Below are 17,599 nucleotides of genomic sequence, written 5' to 3' on the forward strand. Positions count from 1 at the left end.
AAACAAGCTGAGCTACGGTGGGGAGGCGGCTTTGTTCCGGAAGCAGCCATGTGTCAATTAGTGTACGGTTCCCCATGCAGCCATGCTGTAGGCTCCCCAGCGGGGCTCCCCTGCCCCGGGGCGTGCACGGGGTGTGCCTCTGCCTGCGGCCCTCACCAGACACCTCGCTCAGAAGACAGCTGCTCAGCAAGGTCTGCACTGATGAGCTGCTTAAAGCAGGGGCTGGGCCTGAGCTCTGTGCCCCTCTGCCCCCTTCTAATGCTGCCACACCCTGTTCACGTTTGTCTGTGCCAAAGTGGGAGCACTGTGCGGAGGGGATGGCGTCCATTCCTGGGTGTCTCTCTAGGATGTAGGACAGGGCCTGCACCGCGTCAGGCACTGGGAACGTGCTTCCACAGAGACACCAAGGCACACGCGGCGGGGTCACGTGGCAGAGCTAGTGCTGCCGCTCGGGCTTCTCAGGCAGTGAGCACCACTCGGCGGCAGCAGCATGCAGGACGGACACGGCCAAGCGGCCAGCAAGTCTTCAGGAGGCAAAGCTGGGCACGCTCTCACGCCCAGATCTCGCCCACTGAGCCCTGTGCCAGGGCCTCACTGCTGGTCGGGAGGGGGTGCGACTGCACACCTATCCCCATCCCCTGTGCTGAGCCTGGCCCAGCTAGGAGCCAGAAGGTGGCCAGGCCAGCCTGTGGCCCATTTTCAGCCCTGCCCCCACCAGGCCTTTCCAAATGCCACATGGCCACGTCACGCGTCAGATTCTGCAAGCCCTCCTCAGGCCAGAGCAACTGTCCTCCCTTCGCGCCCCCCCCCCCCCACCATGCTGCCAGCCCCGGCGCCCTCCCTCCGTCGCCGCGTCCTCCCTGGCTCTGCATCTCTCCATCTCTGCCTCAGGAGAGATGGAGCATCTCTCTCAAGGGCTGCTTTAAATATTCATGTTTTAATTAGGGAACTTGATTGCAGAAGCGACATGTACCATCATCATCATAATAAAAAAAACCAGTGTCCTGGCCATGGGAGTAAGTCTGTATATGTGTCTCTGTGTGTCCCTATGTGTGTGTGTCTACTGTATGTGTCCCTTTGTGACCTTGACTGTATGTCTCTGTTTCTGTGTGTCTCCCTGTGTTTCCCTGTGTGTGTCCCTTTGTTTCTGTATGTGTGCACACATGCCCGTGGTGTGGGGCCGTGGGCGGCACTGTGTGTCAGGGTGTGGACGCATGCACACTCTGCTGGCTTTCAGGTCGGCTAGGGTGTGAGAGGCTGTGACTGACCAGCAGGCTGATCTCCCCCCGGTGGGCCTCTTCTGGCTGATGACCTCTTCCCAGGGAGGCATGGTCTCCCCAGTCCCTGGACATGTGTCAGGGTCCGCTGGGGTCTGCAGACCCCGAAGCCGCCAGAACTGGAGTGCAGTCTCGGCTGTGGTGGAATTGTGGGCATGACAGGGAGCAGGCGTTGGCTTGGCATCTGTCATCTCAGTGGGAGACATCGTTTGCCCAAGAGTCCAGGAGAATCTAGGAAGCAAGGTTTCTGCCCATGCAGACAGCTCTTTCTGTCCAGATGTTAAGAGCAGGGTAGGGATGATGGAAGCGTCAAGCATGCACAATGCTGTTACAGAGAAATTCCCACATGCTCTCAGTCCTCAGCCAAACCCCCAGCCCTAGCTCAAGGGCCAGACTCTGGTCATGTTATGGCCTGAATTTGGGTTCCACTTCCTAAAATCCTGGGCAGTCTGTGCCACCCGATCTGATAATGGAGGGGGCCTACGAAGCACAATGATTTGCCCAGAATCCCAACAATGGCCTGGATTTCCGGCTTGTAAGCAGCAGCAGTATTCATGGGACAGACCCAGAAAAGGCGCAGCAAGCAATCCTGAGCCCCTGAAGATGTGGCTTGCTCTGGCTCAGCCAGCCTCGCGTTCCCTTCTGGGAATGAGGATGGAACAGACCCTGCTCATGGGGTCTGGGCCAGGCTTCAAGGGGATGGCTCCAGCAAGCTCAGGAGAGGACAGTGCTCAGCGAGGAGTGGACAGCAAGCTCAGCCTCACGGGCTCCTGGCAAAGAGCTAGGGCCTAGGGCCTGCTGGGGAGGGCCAAATGAGGCCTTGGCATTTACCCCCTGCCCTGTCCTTGGTGGTCTTCCTTGCTGTTCATGCAGGGGCTCCGGATCCAGCTCCCAGGTCCTCGGTGCAGAATCAGTCGGGGTTCTCTAGGACAGACGCCTGTTCAGGCTGCTGTCCCTGAGTATTTGGAGACTGGTAGCAATACACTGGGAGCTGACCAGCCACCCAGGTGCAGCCCAACCTGCTGGGCTTGGGAGCCCTCTGCTGGATGAGGGTGGTAGTACACATTTCCCCTCCAAAGGGGATCCTGGAAACCCAAGAGACCTCCCAGAGGGGAACTCCTTCCTTCTATGCCCCCATTTCATCCCATCGAGGCTACCAGATCTGGGAAGCCCACCATCTCCAGGCCCAAGCACTAGGGTGGGAAGAGCACCCAGCTCCCCTTCACTGGGCACCCTCGCTCCTGGGTGGCCAGCCGGCCTGCCTGGCGGCCGATAATTGGCTCTATTCATCCCCATAATAAGATGGAAATGAGGCTTCCAGACAGAGGGGGCATTGAGTGGGGGAAGAATGGCAGCTTCTTTCCGGGTCTGGAGGGGCGGCCTACCCCCAGCCCTGCCCCCTTGCGGCCCACCGAAGCCCGATGCACCTCTGTGTCCCCCGGTGCCCTGCACTGTGGGCCCCAGGACTTCTTCCTGCTAACTCCCCTCCTGGCACGGGTGCACTTGCTCAGCAAACATTTATTGAGTATCAGCTGTGTGTGAGGACACACATTAGAATTGAAAATGATAATGATAGCAGTGACCATTTTCTGAGCATTCATTACTGGAGGGAGCGTGGCCAAGGTTAGGAATCAGCATGTGACTGAAATCGGGGCTTAGTACGTGAGCAGGCTCAGAGACCCTCTGCTTGGGATCAGGGGTCAGTCTGTGATGAGGATCAAGGCTCAATGTGTGATCATGAATCAATGTTATGTTTGGGACCAGAGTTCGGTGTGTAATCAGGGTCAGGGCTCCTATGTGACCAGTTGGAAATTAGTATGTGACCTGGACCTAAGGGGGGCCTCCTCGGAGCCAGGGCCCCCCCTCCCCACTCTCTTCTCATATGCTCCGCCTCTTCTCCCATCCCCCTCCCACATCCTTACCACCTGGGTCACCAAGGTAACCAGCCCCGAAATAGTGGGTGTTTTGGCAGCTGAGGCCTAACCTGGGTCTATCCTGAAAGGCTGCGCTCTGCAGTGGTTGCCATGGGAACTGAGTGGCATCTTCCGATTAGCCTGGCTTGGACACCCTTTCTCTCTCCCACCCACTGCCGCCAGTCTCCACATCATTCAGGCTTCCTCGTGGGGGCTGGGCCAGGGCAGCCAGGAGGGCACAGGCAAGCAGGATGTACTCTCTGGACCTTCCTCTGCGATCACAAGATGGGATGCTGTAGCAGGTGAGATTCCTGAGGCGGCGAGCGAGCGCGCTCCTGGACCGCGGTCAGTCCTGGCAGGTGGCCTTCCTGAGGGCTAGGGGGTGGGGCTCTGGAAACTGATCTGGTTCAAGATCTGGAATCTGACCTGGTTCAAACGTGGCTCCCGATTGTCCTGAGTTGAGGCACGTGACCACACACCCTCAGAGCCAGCCACCTGGGCCTGTTCTGTGGGCAGCTGCTGCCCAGTCCTGTCCTGTGCTCACATGGAGGCCTTGCTGAGGACGGCCAGCCTCAGCCCCAGCTCTGCCCTGGGTGTGGGTGGCTGTCCCTGGGCCCGTCTCCCTCAGGCTGTCGGTGTTTGCAGTGGAGAGGAAATGATAGTGATGTCGTTTTCCCCACATATGTCTTTTATTCAGTCCTTGAGCCCCTGAACCCCCACCTCTGCACCTTGCTGGAGTCAGATCTCAGGCAAATGTCTCCTTACCTGGCCCTTGACACGGGGTCACCCTGCTCCCAGCCTTGGTTTCCTTTGTTATAAATGGGTAGGCCTGTGTCTTGTGTTGATGGTCTGGGAGTTGGGGGCCCAGTGCCGGGTCCTCGGCACAGACAGAGCTCACGCAGCGGGTCAGGGAGGCACCCCTGGATGCCTTTCAGGGAGCTTTTCTTGAAGGGTGGGCTGGGGCATGACACCGTGGCACAATTCCTGCTTAGCCTCTTCCTAGCTGAGAAGGTAGGTCTCTATTTGCCTCCCTTAGCAGGCTCTGTCTTCCTCTGGCAAGTAGGAGTGGGGGGGGTCTCCTTGTAAGAGGGGTGTCCCACCCCAAGTGAAGAGGGGCTCAGAACCTTCGCCTGAGCCTATCCATGGGCTGCATCCCATAGGTACGTTACGCTCGGTGCAGGGATTGCTAGGATTGACAGGTCTGGCCCTGCGGCCCTAACCCCGCTGCTCTGCATCTCTGGAGTCCATGGGGCCATCATGGCTCCTGGAGGAAAGGGAGAGGGGAAGTTGCTACCACAGGTGTGTGTGGGAAGGGGAGGACGTCAAAGATGCCCGTTCCTCCCTGCCCACCCCAGTGGGGAGGAGGAGTTCCGTTGGTGACCATGATTTCCTCTCCTACCTCCAGCTACTTGCCTCAGCGCCCCCTGCTGGCGTAGCCTGGGCACAGGCAAGGGATGGGCAGACTAGCTGCATCTCAGTGCAGGCACCGTGGAAGATCAACTCAGACCTAAACCACCATACCCATGCCCTGCCCTTCCCAAGACCTTGTTTGCTGTTTGTCCTCCTGCTGGTCAGATGAGGGGTATCTGCTGCTTTCCTCAGGCAGAGGGGTGTGAGGCAGGGAGGTGACTCGGGACCCATCAGGGAGGGGGCTGTCTGCTCCCTGGAAAACATCCCACCGCCCCATTATTTCCCTTTCTCCCTACCCCAGATAAGACTGAGACACTGGGGTCCTCTGACTGCCAGGAGTATTCTCTTCGGGGTGGACAGGGAAGTTAGCTCTTGATGCCCCAGCAGGCAGTAATGGGTGGTAGCCTCAGCTGTCTCTCTGCCTCTTCAAAAGCAATGTCAGGATGCCTGTTTCAGGTCTGCCTCCTGCCACCTGCCTGGGCCTGACCCCCATCTAGGAGCAGACACCTTGGAGGAGGTGTCTGCTCCCTTGGCCAGGAGCAGACACCTGTGTGTGTGTGTGTGTGTGTGTGTGTGTGTGTGTGTGTGTGTGTGTGTGTGTGTGTGTGTGTAGTCCTGGCCTCACAGGGACAGGTGGCAGGGGTGGGGGGTGCCAGGCCATGCAAGGGGAGGGACCAGAGCACAGGCCCAGAGCCCTCTGTCCTTGTCAGACTGCTCCCTGCTGTTGGTCCCTGGTGGTGCTCAGGGCTGTGGGCCTAGATTGTCCTCAGTGTTCTTTGAGGCCCAGGGCCACCAGGGACTCAGACACTGTGTTTAGAAGCGTGGCTGCGAGGGGACCAGGTGGTGGGGGTGGCGGCTGGGTGAGGCTGTGGGGTGTGGCCCGGGGCCTTCCTCCTGGGCTCTTCCAGCCCTCAGCTCTCTCTGCCTGGTCTAAGGGAGGGCTCTGCCGGCTGGGCAGCAGGATGTGGGTCTTTGATGGGATGTGTGGGGCCCGGGTGGCTCACAGGCCACAGAGGAGGTAGGGGTGCAAGGCCAGCCAGATTGAGGGGTGCTGGCAAATGGGAACAGGAGGGCCTGGTCAGGTGCTGCTCCTGACCGGCACTCGGTGGCCTGAGCAGCCGTGTGTGTGTGTGTAAAACCAGTTCACAAACCTACCTGGGGCTGCACTGGGACCTCGGGGCTCTGGGCTGACCTGAGTTCCCCAGAGGATGCCCTGGGTTGGGGGCGCCGCTCCCTGCTCTCTCCCTCCCCCGCCGGCCTCTGCTGACACCTGTGCTAACCCACGCCTGTCCCCCCATCCCACGCCCCTCTGGCCCTGACCCCCACCCTTGGTCTCCCCAGGTGGCTGGAAGCTGTGGTCGCTGTGGGGCGAGTGCACGCGGGACTGCGGGGGAGGCCTGCAGACGCGCACGCGCACCTGCCTGCCTGCGGTGGGCGTGGAGGGCGGCGGCTGCGAGGGGGTGCTGGAGGAAGGGCGCCTGTGCAACCGCAAGGCCTGCGGCCGTGAGTGCGCGGGGCGGGGCCGGGCGGGGGCGGGGCCTGAGGACGGGGGCGGGGCGAGGCCCGGCAGAGCCGGGCGGAGAGTGGCTGCCAGGAAGGGAGTGGGAGGGGCCCTAGGGTGTGTGGGGCCTCCCAGGGTTGGGGGCGGAGCCTCGGGGGGGTGGAGCCTGGTCAGGTCTGGTCCTGGCCGGCTGGGAGTAAATGAAGACTGCCCACGGCGGGTTGGGATTTTGGGGGATGCACCCCTCCTCTTCTTCCCCACCCCGGGAGCACTGGCCAGGCCAGCCCGCTCCAGCCGGATAGGGCCTCCAGAATGTATATCTCTAATAAGGCTTTCTAATGACCTCATGCATTTTTTAGCGGCTCCCATAAAGTTAAATCAAGCCCCTTAATGAGACTGTCATTCTTTGGGTTGTTTCTCGGTGATGAACTTTCCCGGGGAGCAGCTGGTCGGCGGAGCCCGGGAGGCCCGTGGGCAGGGGCAGGGGCAGGTGGGGGCTCCGCCGGGCCGTCCCGCAGGTGTCCGCAGCCCGTGGAGGCCCACAGCACGGGGCTGGGGCCGAGCGGGGCCTCTCGCCCGAGCTCTAGCCGGGTAGGGCCAGGCAGCCCCGGAGCCGTGGCTGGGGACAGAGCGGACCCCGTGGGGCCACTGACCTGAGCCCATCCCGCAGCCGCGGGGCGCACGAGCTCCCGGAGCCAGTCCCTGCGGTCCACGGACGCCCGGCGGCGCGATGAGCTGGGAGACGAGCTGCAGCAGTTCGGATTCCCCTCCCCGCAGACCGGTGAGTGGCGCGGTGGGCCGGGCTGGGTTGCGGGACCGGGCTGGGGGAAAACATGCTAAGTTGGTAATTGCTGCTAATTATCAGTAATAACTTTAATAACTTGCCGTAATTAGACCCACTCCGCAGCCTGCCCGGCGCCTGTCTCCAAGCAGACTGGCATTAGGGGAGCCGGTGTGAGCCGGAGTGGCCCAATCTGGCCCGCTGGAGAAATGGGCGGTCCTCGAGGCCAGCCCGCGGCCGGCCCGGCGCCGCCCCGTGGGCCATGGAATGGCGGGCTGGTGATGCAGCAGGCCTGGGCCCACAGGTGACCCGGCGGCCGAGGAGTGGTCCCCGTGGAGCGTGTGCTCCAGCACCTGCGGCGAGGGCTGGCAGACCCGCACGCGCTTCTGCGTGTCGTCCTCCTACAGCACGCAGTGCAGCGGGCCCTTGCGGGAGCAGCGGCTGTGCAACAACTCCGCAGTGTGTCCAGGTGGGCGGGGCCGGACTGCGGGGCGGGGCCTGAGGGCGGGGCGGGGCCGGGGCTGCAGGAAGGGTGGAGGCCGTGGGCGGGGCAAGGTCCGTCGGGGGCGGGGCGGTGAGGCGGGAGTGGGCGGGGCTTCAACGGGCAGAGTGGGCGGGGCAACAGAGCCTTCTTGCCCCTTTGTAGTGCATGGTGCCTGGGACGAGTGGTCACCCTGGAGTCTCTGCTCCAGCACCTGTGGCCGCGGCTTCCGGGACCGAACGCGCACCTGCAGGCCCCCACAGTTTGGAGGCAACCCCTGTGAGGGGCCTGAGAAACAAACCAAGTTCTGCAACATTGCTCTGTGCCCTGGTAGGTGAGAGGGAGGGGCTAGGGGGGAGGGAGGGTCAGCACCTGGACTCTGCCTGGCTCATCCCAGACCTACCCGCAGCCCGCTGGGCCTCGACGCTTGTGTCTAGGCTGAGTGTTGGGTGGTGGTCCCCTGGGGGTGTAGACCTGTGTCCCAGGCTGGACCGCTGGGTTGCTGGGTGTTCACAAGGCTTCCTCACCTTCCTTCCCCGGGCCGGGCAGTGGATGGAAACTGGAACGAATGGTCGAGCTGGAGCGCCTGCTCCGCCAGCTGCTCCCAGGGCCGGCAGCAGCGCACCCGGGAGTGCAATGGCCCCTCCTACGGGGGCGCCGAGTGCCAGGGCCACTGGGTGGAGACTCGAGACTGCTTCCTGCAGCAGTGTCCAGGTCAGAGCACCTGCCTGGGAGTGGGTGGCCCTCCTTGGCGGGGGGAGGAGGGGGATGGGGGGTGGCTATGGGTTGGGCTGCGGGGTGGGAGTGGAGGGCAGGGGGTTGAAGGTTACCACCGCACAGGAGGTGTTCCTTTCTGCTCTGTGGAAGCTAACTTCGGGCTTCTCTCCTTGTCTCCGTTTTCTTTCCCCACTGGTTCCCCTGTGTCTCTGTGTGTTTCCCATTTCTGTGTTGTCTGGTTCCCCACGGTCCTGTGTCCCTGCACCCCTCCCTCCTGTCACCTGCGACCTGCACCTGGGGGTATGGGTGTCCCCGCAGTCGATGGCAAGTGGCAGGCCTGGGCATCGTGGGGAGGCTGCAGCGTCACGTGTGGGGGTGGCAGCCAGCGGCGAGAGCGTCTCTGCTCTGGGCCCTTCTTCGGTGGAGCAGCCTGCCAGGGCCCTCAGGACGAGTACCGGCAGTGTGGCACTCACCGGTGTCCTGGTGAGACCTGGCCCATACCACACAGGGCTCTAGGAGGAGGCTGGGGGCAGTGGGGTGGCTTTGCGCTTAGTTACCGCAGACATCTTGGCTTTCTGAGACCTTTGCCAGCTCCCGGCCCCAGCTCTGCTCATTGTCTTGCCCCCCCCCCCGGCCCCCAGAGCCCCATGAGATCTGTGATGAGGACGGTTTTGGAGCAGTGGTCTGGAAGGAGACTCCAGCTGGAGAGGTGGCTACAGCCCGGTGTCCTCGCAACGCTACAGGTGAGAGGGTGATGTGGGCTCCTGTCCCGCCTCGGGGCGGCGCTACTGCTCCTGTGTGAGGCCTGAGGCCCAGGCAGCCCCGCTCTGTGGGTGCTAGGGGACAGGGGCCGGAGTAGGTGGCAGCCATGGTCTTGGGTGTTTACCCAGGGCAGGGCCCATGCCAAGGCCTCTACATGAGACATTGCCTTGATCCTCTAACCCATGAAGTAGCCACTGTTGTCCATTTACTGGTGAGAAACCGAGGCAGGAAAGTCAACATACTCTAGGCTTGTGTGGATTGGGAGAAGCGTCCCTTGAACACCAGCAGCCTGAATCCCTAGATCAACTCTGAGGAGTGACGGGCACGCTTGGGCTTCCCAGAAGGGGCTTGGCTGTAGCTGCATGGATCTTCATTACTCTTCCTATTTGAACGGGTACAGGTGGCTTGTGTACCCGAGAGACTACAGACAAGGAGATTGGCTCTGTCCTTGTTTGTTATGTGGCCTGGGTGCTGGGCTTTCAGGGACTCCGGATTGGGGGGGCCCTGAGAGAGGGCCTGGCTGGGCTCTGGGCCCCCAGGAGCTTGGCGGAGAGCTCCACCTCTGTGCAGTGTGGTCCTGGAAGGCTTGATGCCTGCTGGGTCCCCAGCATCTGGCACAGCTCAGAAATGAGTGGCACGAAGGAGAGAAGGCCAGCCTGGCCCTGCTTCTGGGGGCTGGAGGATCCTGAGCAGAGCTGCCGGCCTGGGAGCCGTGAGTGGGCCCTGTGCTCAGTGGTGAGCGTCCTCCTGAAAAGCAAGAGGTCTCCGCAGGCCTCATCCTGCGCCGCTGTGAGCTGGACGAGGAGGGCATCGCCTACTGGGAGCCGCCCACCTACATCCGCTGTGTCTCCATCGACTACCGCAACATCCAGATGATGGTGAGTGCCTCCCCGCCTACACCGGGGACTGTCCCACCCAGCGCGAAGGTGCAAGGCGGGGGCTGCCGAGGCTCCTGCGCCCCCTGCACCATCCCAGAAGGGATGTGCATCCCATTCTCCCTGTCCTCTGCAGACCCGTGAGCACCTGGCCAAGGCTCAGCGCGGGCTGCCAGGGGAGGGGGTGTCGGAGGTCATCCAGACGCTGGTGGAGATCTCCCAGGATGGGACCAGCTACAGTGGGGATCTGCTGTCCACCATTGACGTCCTGAGGAACATGACTGAGATCTTCCGGAGGGCCTACTACAGCCCCACCCCCGGGGACGTGCAGGTGGGCTCCCGGTGACCGTCCATGGAGAGGAGTGCTGGGAAGTGGTTAGGGAGAGCTGTGCCAGACCCCATCCATGAGCAGGGCTGTGGCCTGCCAGAGCAGTGAGCCCCGAACCTAGACCAGCTTGAGCTGGCTTCCACGGAGCCCTTACCCTGCTCACATGCTGAACCCTGGTCCTTGTCTCACGCTGGGCCCAGACCCTGTGCCCCCAACCGTGAAACATTTCACACGCATACCTCGCTCTCTCCCTGGCCCTTTTTCTCATTTCCAGAACTTTGTGCAGATCCTTAGCAACCTGCTGGCGGAGGAAAACCGGGACAAGTGGGAGGAGGCACAGCTGGTATGGACGGGGCCCCAGGGCTCTCGTGGTCAGCTGTGTCTGGATGGGCGTGGGCATCCTGGTGCTTCCCTAGGTCCTAGGCCAGCCGCGTGGGGCCTCACTGAGAACTACAGTGTCTCTGGGTCTGGACCCCAGCATGGTGGCCTTCCGCCGACTGCGTGACGTTGGCCACGTTACCTCCTGTGTGGAGGACGGTGGCCTGTCCCTGGGCTGAGTGAGGCGAGCACGAACTGATTGAGTGTGACTTGCATGTCCAGAGAGCCGGCCACGGTGGGCCTTCCTTACTTGTGAGGGGAGGCCAGCCTCCCTTCCTCCCAGGCTGACCCAGGCCTGCCACCACATCCAGCATCCAACCCCAGAACTGTGCCAGACGTGGGGCCCCGGAGATCCTGACCCTGCTCCCAGCCTAGGAAATCCCATGTGGGAGCACACAGCCCTGGGGGCTCCAGTGGTAGTGTCCACAGAGCACGGCAGTCAGAGAGCCCTGTCCCTGCCTCTGGTGCTGGTTCATCACCAGCAGGGGCCAGAGAAAGGGAACAACGGAGGGAAAGGAGGCCCAAGGGACCCCAGCTGGGGTGCAGGTGTCCCCCCCTCAGCTCTGGCTGCTCCCCTAGATGGGCCCCAACGCCAAGGAGCTCTTCCGCCTGGTGGAAGACTTTGTGGACGTCATTGGCTTCCGCATGAAGGACTTGAGGGACGCATACCAGGTGACAGACAACCTGGGTAAGCCTCCCTCGCTCTCCGCCCCCACCATGCCCTCGTTCTGTCACCCTGGACAGGGATTCTGTGTCACTTTCCTCATGGATACCAGGGTGGGGGTCGGGGGGACCACCAACCCTGTGGGGCCTCTGGAGCCATGTCTTACATCTCACAGCCTGTCTTGTTACTGTTGTCTCTTGAGGGCCTGTGGTGGGAGCTGGAGATAAAGCTGAGGCCCAGGCAAGGGTTTGGGGACTTCATGCGGGGGTGGGGGGAGGGAGGGAAATAGGAGCCCCGCTTACAGTTGGGGACTCACCCCCACCTAACATGGAGCAGTCTACAGCCCCAAAAGCCTTGCTGGGGGTTCTGGACCTCCCTGACCCAGGTCTATTTCCTTTTTGGGGGTCTATTTGTGCCCACCTTCTGGGTTCAGGGTGATTGGCTAAGTTAAGAAGCTTGGGGGGCGGGGCTGGGAAGGTGGCTCAGTGGTAGAGCACTTGCCTTGCATGCATGAGGCCCTGGGTTCAATTCCTCAGCACCACATAAGCAAAAAGAAAAAAGCCAGAAGTGGCTGTGGCTCAAGTGGTAGAGCGCTAGCCTTGAGCTGAAGAGCTGAGGGACAGCGCCCAGGCCCAGAGCTCAGGCCCCACAACTGGACCCCCTCCCCTCCCCGCCCCAAAAAAAGAAGCTTCCGGGACCTGGGGCTGAGTGGTCCCTACAGACACGCGCACAATTCCATCTTCCCCTCGCCTTCTCACATCTCCTGCCTTGGTCAGAGACCTTCCTACGCACCCCTGCCCCACACAGGGGACCTGGGAGAGGGCCCTGACCCCAGCTGTGAACCCAAAAACCCCAAGGAGGCGTTTTGCCTCTCTCAAGGGGAGACAGAGATTTCTGAGCCTTGGGGGAATACCCCAGGCCTCTCCCCAGTCCAGCCCTGTGTTAAGGTACTGTGGCAGCGGACACAGCTGCACTGGGCAGATGTTTCCTAGGCAGAAAGTCTGGTGCTATACTTTGTCTGCCTTAGGAGCTCAGGGTTCAGACCCTTCAGGAGCCTTCGAGGCTGTGGAGAGCAGCCTCATTCCTGAGGGAACCATACTAGACACCGTGGGGGCCACCTGGAAAATAGGCCAGCGGAGCTACAGCCTGGAGCCACTGTTCTGCCAGGGCCCTGCCCTTTGCTTAGCACCATCCATGCCTCTGGAGGGGCCTACCTGCCTTCCAGAGCCTTCCCTGGATGGACAGACACTCAGGGACACCTTTGGTTACCACAGGAGGCCTGGGCTCCTCTTAGTACCTGTGTACCCTGAATTCCATGCACCCATGCAAGCTCTTCTCCCCTTCCCCACTTACCTCATGGACCCCATGATCCCTGCCCACCTGCCGTGTCTGTCCCTCCACTCATCCCCCCAGCTAACCATTCATCAACAGAGCGCTCTGCCTCCAGCTCCTCCCTCCTGCTCTTCTAGGGCTGTGGCACCCCTCTGTCCTGGATGGTTCTTTGGTCCACTGAGCGCTCTGCTGGAGCCCAGGCTCCACTGGCCTTTCCCGCTGGGCCTCTGCTGGGGCCTCACTCTCTCAAGGCCTTAAGCAGTATCACATCGATGATGTGTCTGTGGCCTGGACCTCCCTGGGTCCAGACACCGGGGTTCCTGTGCTCCCGTGTCTGCAGGCATCCCTGTGGGCTGTGCAGTCAGGACTCAGGAGCTGCTCCCCCTGGTGGGCAGAATCGGGAAGTCCCCTCCCTTCCTCCCTCTGAGCTACCCTTGGGGCCCACATGTTTGGGGGTGGTAGATGTGGCCTGTCAGGAACTGGTGGCCACAGGGAAGGGGTGACATCTCCATGCTGGGTAGTCAGGAAGTCCTGCCTGCAGGGCAGAAAGGGTGACAAGATAAAGACCCGAAGATGGGTACAAGGGGTGAGAGTCAGGAGGTAAACAGCCAGGAGAAGCAGAGGAGGAAGGAAGAAGCTGCAGTACAGGGTCAGGGGTCAGATGAAGACAGGAAGTACAGTTAGGACAGTACACGGGGAGGGACTGCCCTGCTCAGGGTGGAGCAGGTCTGAGGCTGATACGGGCTGGGGACTGGGGAGGCTGAAGCCCGAGGCCCAGGGATGGATCCCCCGCTTCCCTCGCCCCACAGAGGCCAGCTGGTTTCATGCTTCCCTACGCTCTCCTCCTGCTGCCCCCTCCCACCCCGAGCAGAGACCCCCACACCCGATGTGCTTTTTCCCAGAGGGCCAAGTCTGGCTCCTCCCATCCCGCTTCCACGACATTGCTTTGTATTGGTCTTGCCCTATGATGCAGTGTCTCCTCCATCCTGCACAGAGTAGACCTGGTAACCCACCTCTGACCCCTTCCTGGATACAGGGGGCTCTAGGCACTTGCTTGACTCCTGGAATAGGGGCTGCACAGTGAGTTTAGGGAGCTATGCACATGGAAGTTGAGGTCCCAAGGCTGCAGTAGAAGCTGGAGCATCACGGTTGGTACCGGACTGGCCCGGCAACCCCTACCCCTCACCAGTGCCCCCCTACCAGCCTGCAGCCTACTGGCTCTGCAGCTTCTGGCGTTTGACCCTCCGTCTCTGTCTCTCCTCCACCCTGCCCCAGTGCTTAGCATCCACAAGCTGCCAGCCAGCGGGGCCACCGACATCAGCTTCCCCATGAAGGGCTGGCGGGCCACGGGCGACTGGGCCAAGGTACCGGAGGACAGAGTGACTGTGTCCAAGAGTGTCTTCTCCACAGGGCTGGCAGGTAAGGCCCAGGAGTGGGAGGGGCCTCTGGGGCGGTCATGGGCCACAATCTGAGCGGCCCTCTGCTGCCTGTGAGTGTCAGGAGGCAACCCTGACAGGAAGCCCTCCCTGGGGGCAGAGCCTAGGACGGGTAACTAGCTAGACAGCGTGGACAGACATGTAGCCTGCTGCAAGGAGGAGAAGGGCTGGGTGGACCACATGGTAGCAAGCATGCCTGTCCCCAAGCCTGTCCCCCTCCCCATCTGGGCCTACATTCTCGGCAGGCTCTGGCTACAGTGCTCCACTTGGGGGTGGGATGGGCCTCCGTGGCCGGGGCCGCCATGTGACCCCGTAGAGGCCAGCGAGGCAGGGTCAGGGTGACCGGGTGCTCCCTTCCAGAGGCGGATGACTCGTCTGTGTTCGTGGTTGGCACTGTGCTCTACCGGAACCTGGGCAGCTTTCTGGCCCTACAGAGGTGGGTGATGGGGTGGGGGAGGCTGGGAGACCAGGGGAAGCGCAAGAGAGAATGGAGGGCCAGGCAGGGCCCTGGGAAGGCAGTCTGGGCATGGTGGTGGCAGGTGCAGGACCATCTGCCGCATGGGGGGCAGGGGCCCGGAGGGGGCAGCCTAGGGAAGGCCGCAGGGCCAAGCAGGCCAGTGCCTGACGGCTGCTGCTGTGTTCTGCACCAGGAACACGACTGTCCTCAACTCCAAGGTCATCTCGGTGACGGTGAAGCCTCCTCCTCGCTCCCTGCTCACGCCCTTGGAAATCGAGTTTGCCCACATGTACAACGTGAGTGCCCTCCTCCCCAACCCCACGTGCGGTGTGTGTGCCCTTTGCCCGTACCCCCATCTGTGGCCCATGTATGATGTGCATGCCCCCACCCGTACCCCACGTTTAGCATGCGTGGCCCCCACCCATATTCCATGTTTGGCGTGTGTGGCCCCCACTTGTACCCACATGGAGCGTGAGGGTCCACTGCCCATATACCCTCGTGTGCGCACACATCGTAGCACCTCTGTCTGGGCCTGTGGGGGGTCTGCTCCCGGTTCTCAGTCACCTCCTGTGGTATCTTAGCCTGGCTGGGTTGTGGAAGGGAAACTGAGGCTTGGAGTGGTGCAGTGACCCACACAGTGGGTGCAAGTGTTGACATGCACCTTGTCTGTCCCAGCATCCAAGCTTTAGCCACACAGCCACTGCCACAGACCTGTCCCCCTGCTGTCCCCTTGGGAAACAGCCCCAGTGTCTGCCCAGACAGCTCCTGCCTGACTTCACAGCCCCTCTGCTGGGCCCCCGACCTACGACCCAAGAGCTGTGGGCCAGGCCCGGCCTCCTCACCCGAGGCTCTCGCTTCCCTGGACGCTCAGTTTTCTGTGTCCAGAGTGCCCTCAACCCGATCCCCAGGCTGGCTGACCACCAGACTTAACCATGCAAGGCCTTGGTGTGGATTCCAGGACATTGCTGTGTGACCCAACCGGACATGAGGAGATGGCTGTGATTCCAGAGAGGCATGGGCCCCATCAGCCTTCCCCGGGGCCTCAGGAGGGCGACAGAGAGGTGCCTACAGCCCAGGTGCCCTGGCCCTGGATGAGCTCAGCCAGAACCCACCAGGGGCCCGATGCCCAGGTCACCCGGCCAGAGCAGGGCAGTGCCAGGTGGCACACCCTAGCTGTGGGAAGCTGTGGGATTCAACTCTGTCCCTTCGGTGACTCGGGGGCGTTGCTCAGCCTCCCTGCCCCTCTGTTCCCTTGATCATCAAATGTGTGAGGGCCGGGCGCTTCCTGTGCCAGGAGCATGTGCAGAGCGGGTGTGAGCCTGTGCAGAGCAGGTGTGAGCGTGTGCAAAGCGTATGCAGAACGGGTGTGAGTGTGTGCAGAGTGGGTGTGAACATGTGCAGAGCGGGTGAGTGTGTGCAGAGCAGGTGTGAACGTGTACAGAGTGGGTGTGAGCATTCCAGAGCGGGTGTGAGCATGTGCAGAGCGGGTGTGAGCGTTGCAGAGCGGGTGTGAGCGTGTGCAGAGTGGGTGTGAGCAGGTGCAGAGCAGGTGTGAGCGTGTGCAGAGCGGGTGTGAGCAGGTGCAGAGCTGGTGTGAGCGTGTGCAGGGCGGGTGTGAGCGTGTGCAAGGCAGGTGTGAGCGTTGCAGAGCAGGTGTGAGCGTGTGCAGAGTGGGTGTGAGCAGGTGCAGAGCGGGTGTGAGCGTGTGTAGAGCGGGTGTGAGCGTTGCAGAGTGGGTGTGAGCGTGTGCAAGGCGGGTATGTGTGCAGAGCAGGTGTGAGTGTGTGCAGTGGGTGTGAGCAGGTGCAGAGTGGGTGTGTGTGTAGAGCGGGTGTGAGCGTTGCAGAGCAGTGTGAGCGTGTGCAGAGCAGGTGTGAGCAGGTGCAGAGTGGGTGAGCGTTGCAGAGCAGGTGTGATTGTTGCAGAGCGGGTGTGAGCGTGTATAGAGCAGGTGTGAGCATTGCAGAGCAGGTGTGAGCGTTGCAGAGCGGGTGTGAGCGTTGCAGAGTGGGTGTGAGTGTTGCAGAGCGGGTGTGAGCGTTGCAGAGCGGGTGTGATTGTTGCAGAGCGGGTGTGAGCGTTGCAGAGCGGGTGTGAGCGTGTGCAGAGCGGGTGTGAGCGTGTGCAGAGCAGGTGTGAGCAGGTGAAGAGCGGGTGTGAGCGTGTGTAGAGCGGGTGTGAGCGTATGCAGAGCATGTGCAGAGTGGGTGTGAGCGTGTGCAGAGCGGGTGTGAGCAGGTGCAGAGCGGGTATGAGCAGGTGCAGAGCGGGTGTGAGCGTTGCAGAGCAGGTGTGATCGTGTGTAGAGCGGGTGTGAGCATGTGCAGGGAGGGTGTGAGCGTGTGCAAGGCGGGTGTGAGCCTGTGCAGAGCGGGTGTGAGTGTGTGCAGAGCAGGTGTGAGCAGGTGCAGAGCGGGTGAGCATGTGTAGAGCGGGTGTGAGCGTTGCAGAGTGGGTGTGAGCGTGTGCAGGGCAGGTGTGAGCGTGTGCAGAGCAGGTGTGTGTGCAGAACAGGTGTGAGTGTGTGCAGAGCAGGTGTGAGCAGGTGCAGAGTGGGTGAGCATTGCAGAGCGGGTGTGAGCGTTGCAGAGCAGGTGTGAGCGTGTGCAGAGCAGGTGTGAGCAGGTGCAGAGTGGGTGAGCGTTGCAGAGCGGGTGTGAGCGTTGCAGAGCAGGTGTGAGCGTTGCAGAGCAGGTGTGAGAGCGTGTGTAGAGCGTGTTAGAGCAGGTTCAGAGTGGGTGAGCGTTGCAGAGCGGGTGTGAGCGTTGCCGAGCGGGTGTTGCCAGTTCACGCCTCACCAGCCGCGGGCTGGCAGGGCGCCGCGCAGGCATGCTCTCTGGTTGCACTTGCTGCACTGGGAACGTGAGCAGTTCTGGGTGTCCACTCAGCCCCTGCTGTGGGCCGCCTCAGCCCTCCCTCACCCTGGTGAGGGGCTGTGTTCTTGTTGGACGGCTTTAGCCATGTGGACAGGAGGCTCAAGGCCTCACTGTGGCAGTGGGTGGCCATGCCTCCCTAACGTTGGTCTAGTCCGGTTCACAAATGACAGTCTCCCCGGGACCAGCACAGCCTGGTATGCTTGTGCACACCCGGGCAGTAGCCCAGCCCCTGGGGAGAGGGCAGGTGGGCACATACTTTGGTGGCCCTGACTTTCCCTTCTCTTCCAGGGCACCACCAACCAGACCTGTATCCTGTGGGATGAGACAGACATGTAAGTTCACGGGGCCTTGTGCCAGGGGGATGTGCGGTGGTGCCGTGGGGGTGGGGGGGCTTAAGTTGTGGGGCCCTGG

General features: G+C 61.9%; 1 protein-coding gene across 4 annotated transcripts in view; it reads left to right on the forward strand.

The window, feature by feature from the left end:
- The window catches only part of LOC138829579 (adhesion G protein-coupled receptor B1), an 80,977-nt gene that overhangs the window by 17,624 nt on the left and 45,754 nt on the right, over window positions 1-17,599 (forward strand). For 2 of the 4 annotated variants that reach the window (XM_070025942.1, XM_070025944.1), the window contains exons 3-17: window positions 5,942-6,103; window positions 6,772-6,882; window positions 7,187-7,351; window positions 7,529-7,693; window positions 7,913-8,077; window positions 8,399-8,563; window positions 8,722-8,823; window positions 9,614-9,720; window positions 9,854-10,048; window positions 10,320-10,388; window positions 11,003-11,111; window positions 13,695-13,838; window positions 14,216-14,291; window positions 14,506-14,608; window positions 17,477-17,520. In XM_070025942.1, the coding sequence (XP_069882043.1) occupies window positions 5,942-6,103; window positions 6,772-6,882; window positions 7,187-7,351; window positions 7,529-7,693; window positions 7,913-8,077; window positions 8,399-8,563; window positions 8,722-8,823; window positions 9,614-9,720; window positions 9,854-10,048; window positions 10,320-10,388; window positions 11,003-11,111; window positions 13,695-13,838; window positions 14,216-14,291; window positions 14,506-14,608; window positions 17,477-17,520 (1,882 nt within the window). Of the gene's footprint in view, window positions 1-5,941; window positions 6,104-6,771; window positions 6,883-7,186; window positions 7,352-7,528; window positions 7,694-7,902; window positions 8,078-8,398; window positions 8,564-8,721; window positions 8,824-9,613; window positions 9,721-9,853; window positions 10,049-10,319; window positions 10,389-11,002; window positions 11,112-13,694; window positions 13,839-14,215; window positions 14,292-14,505; window positions 14,609-17,476; window positions 17,521-17,599 lie in introns of all 4 variants that reach the window. The other 2 variants (XM_070025940.1, XM_070025943.1) reach the window with 1 other exon arrangement.

The sequence above is a fragment of the Dipodomys merriami genome, unplaced genomic scaffold, assembly GCF_024711535.1.
Source record: "Dipodomys merriami isolate MVZ:Mamm:240054 unplaced genomic scaffold, mDipMer1.0.p SCAF_174, whole genome shotgun sequence".
Lineage (NCBI taxonomy): Eukaryota > Metazoa > Chordata > Mammalia > Rodentia > Heteromyidae > Dipodomys > Dipodomys merriami.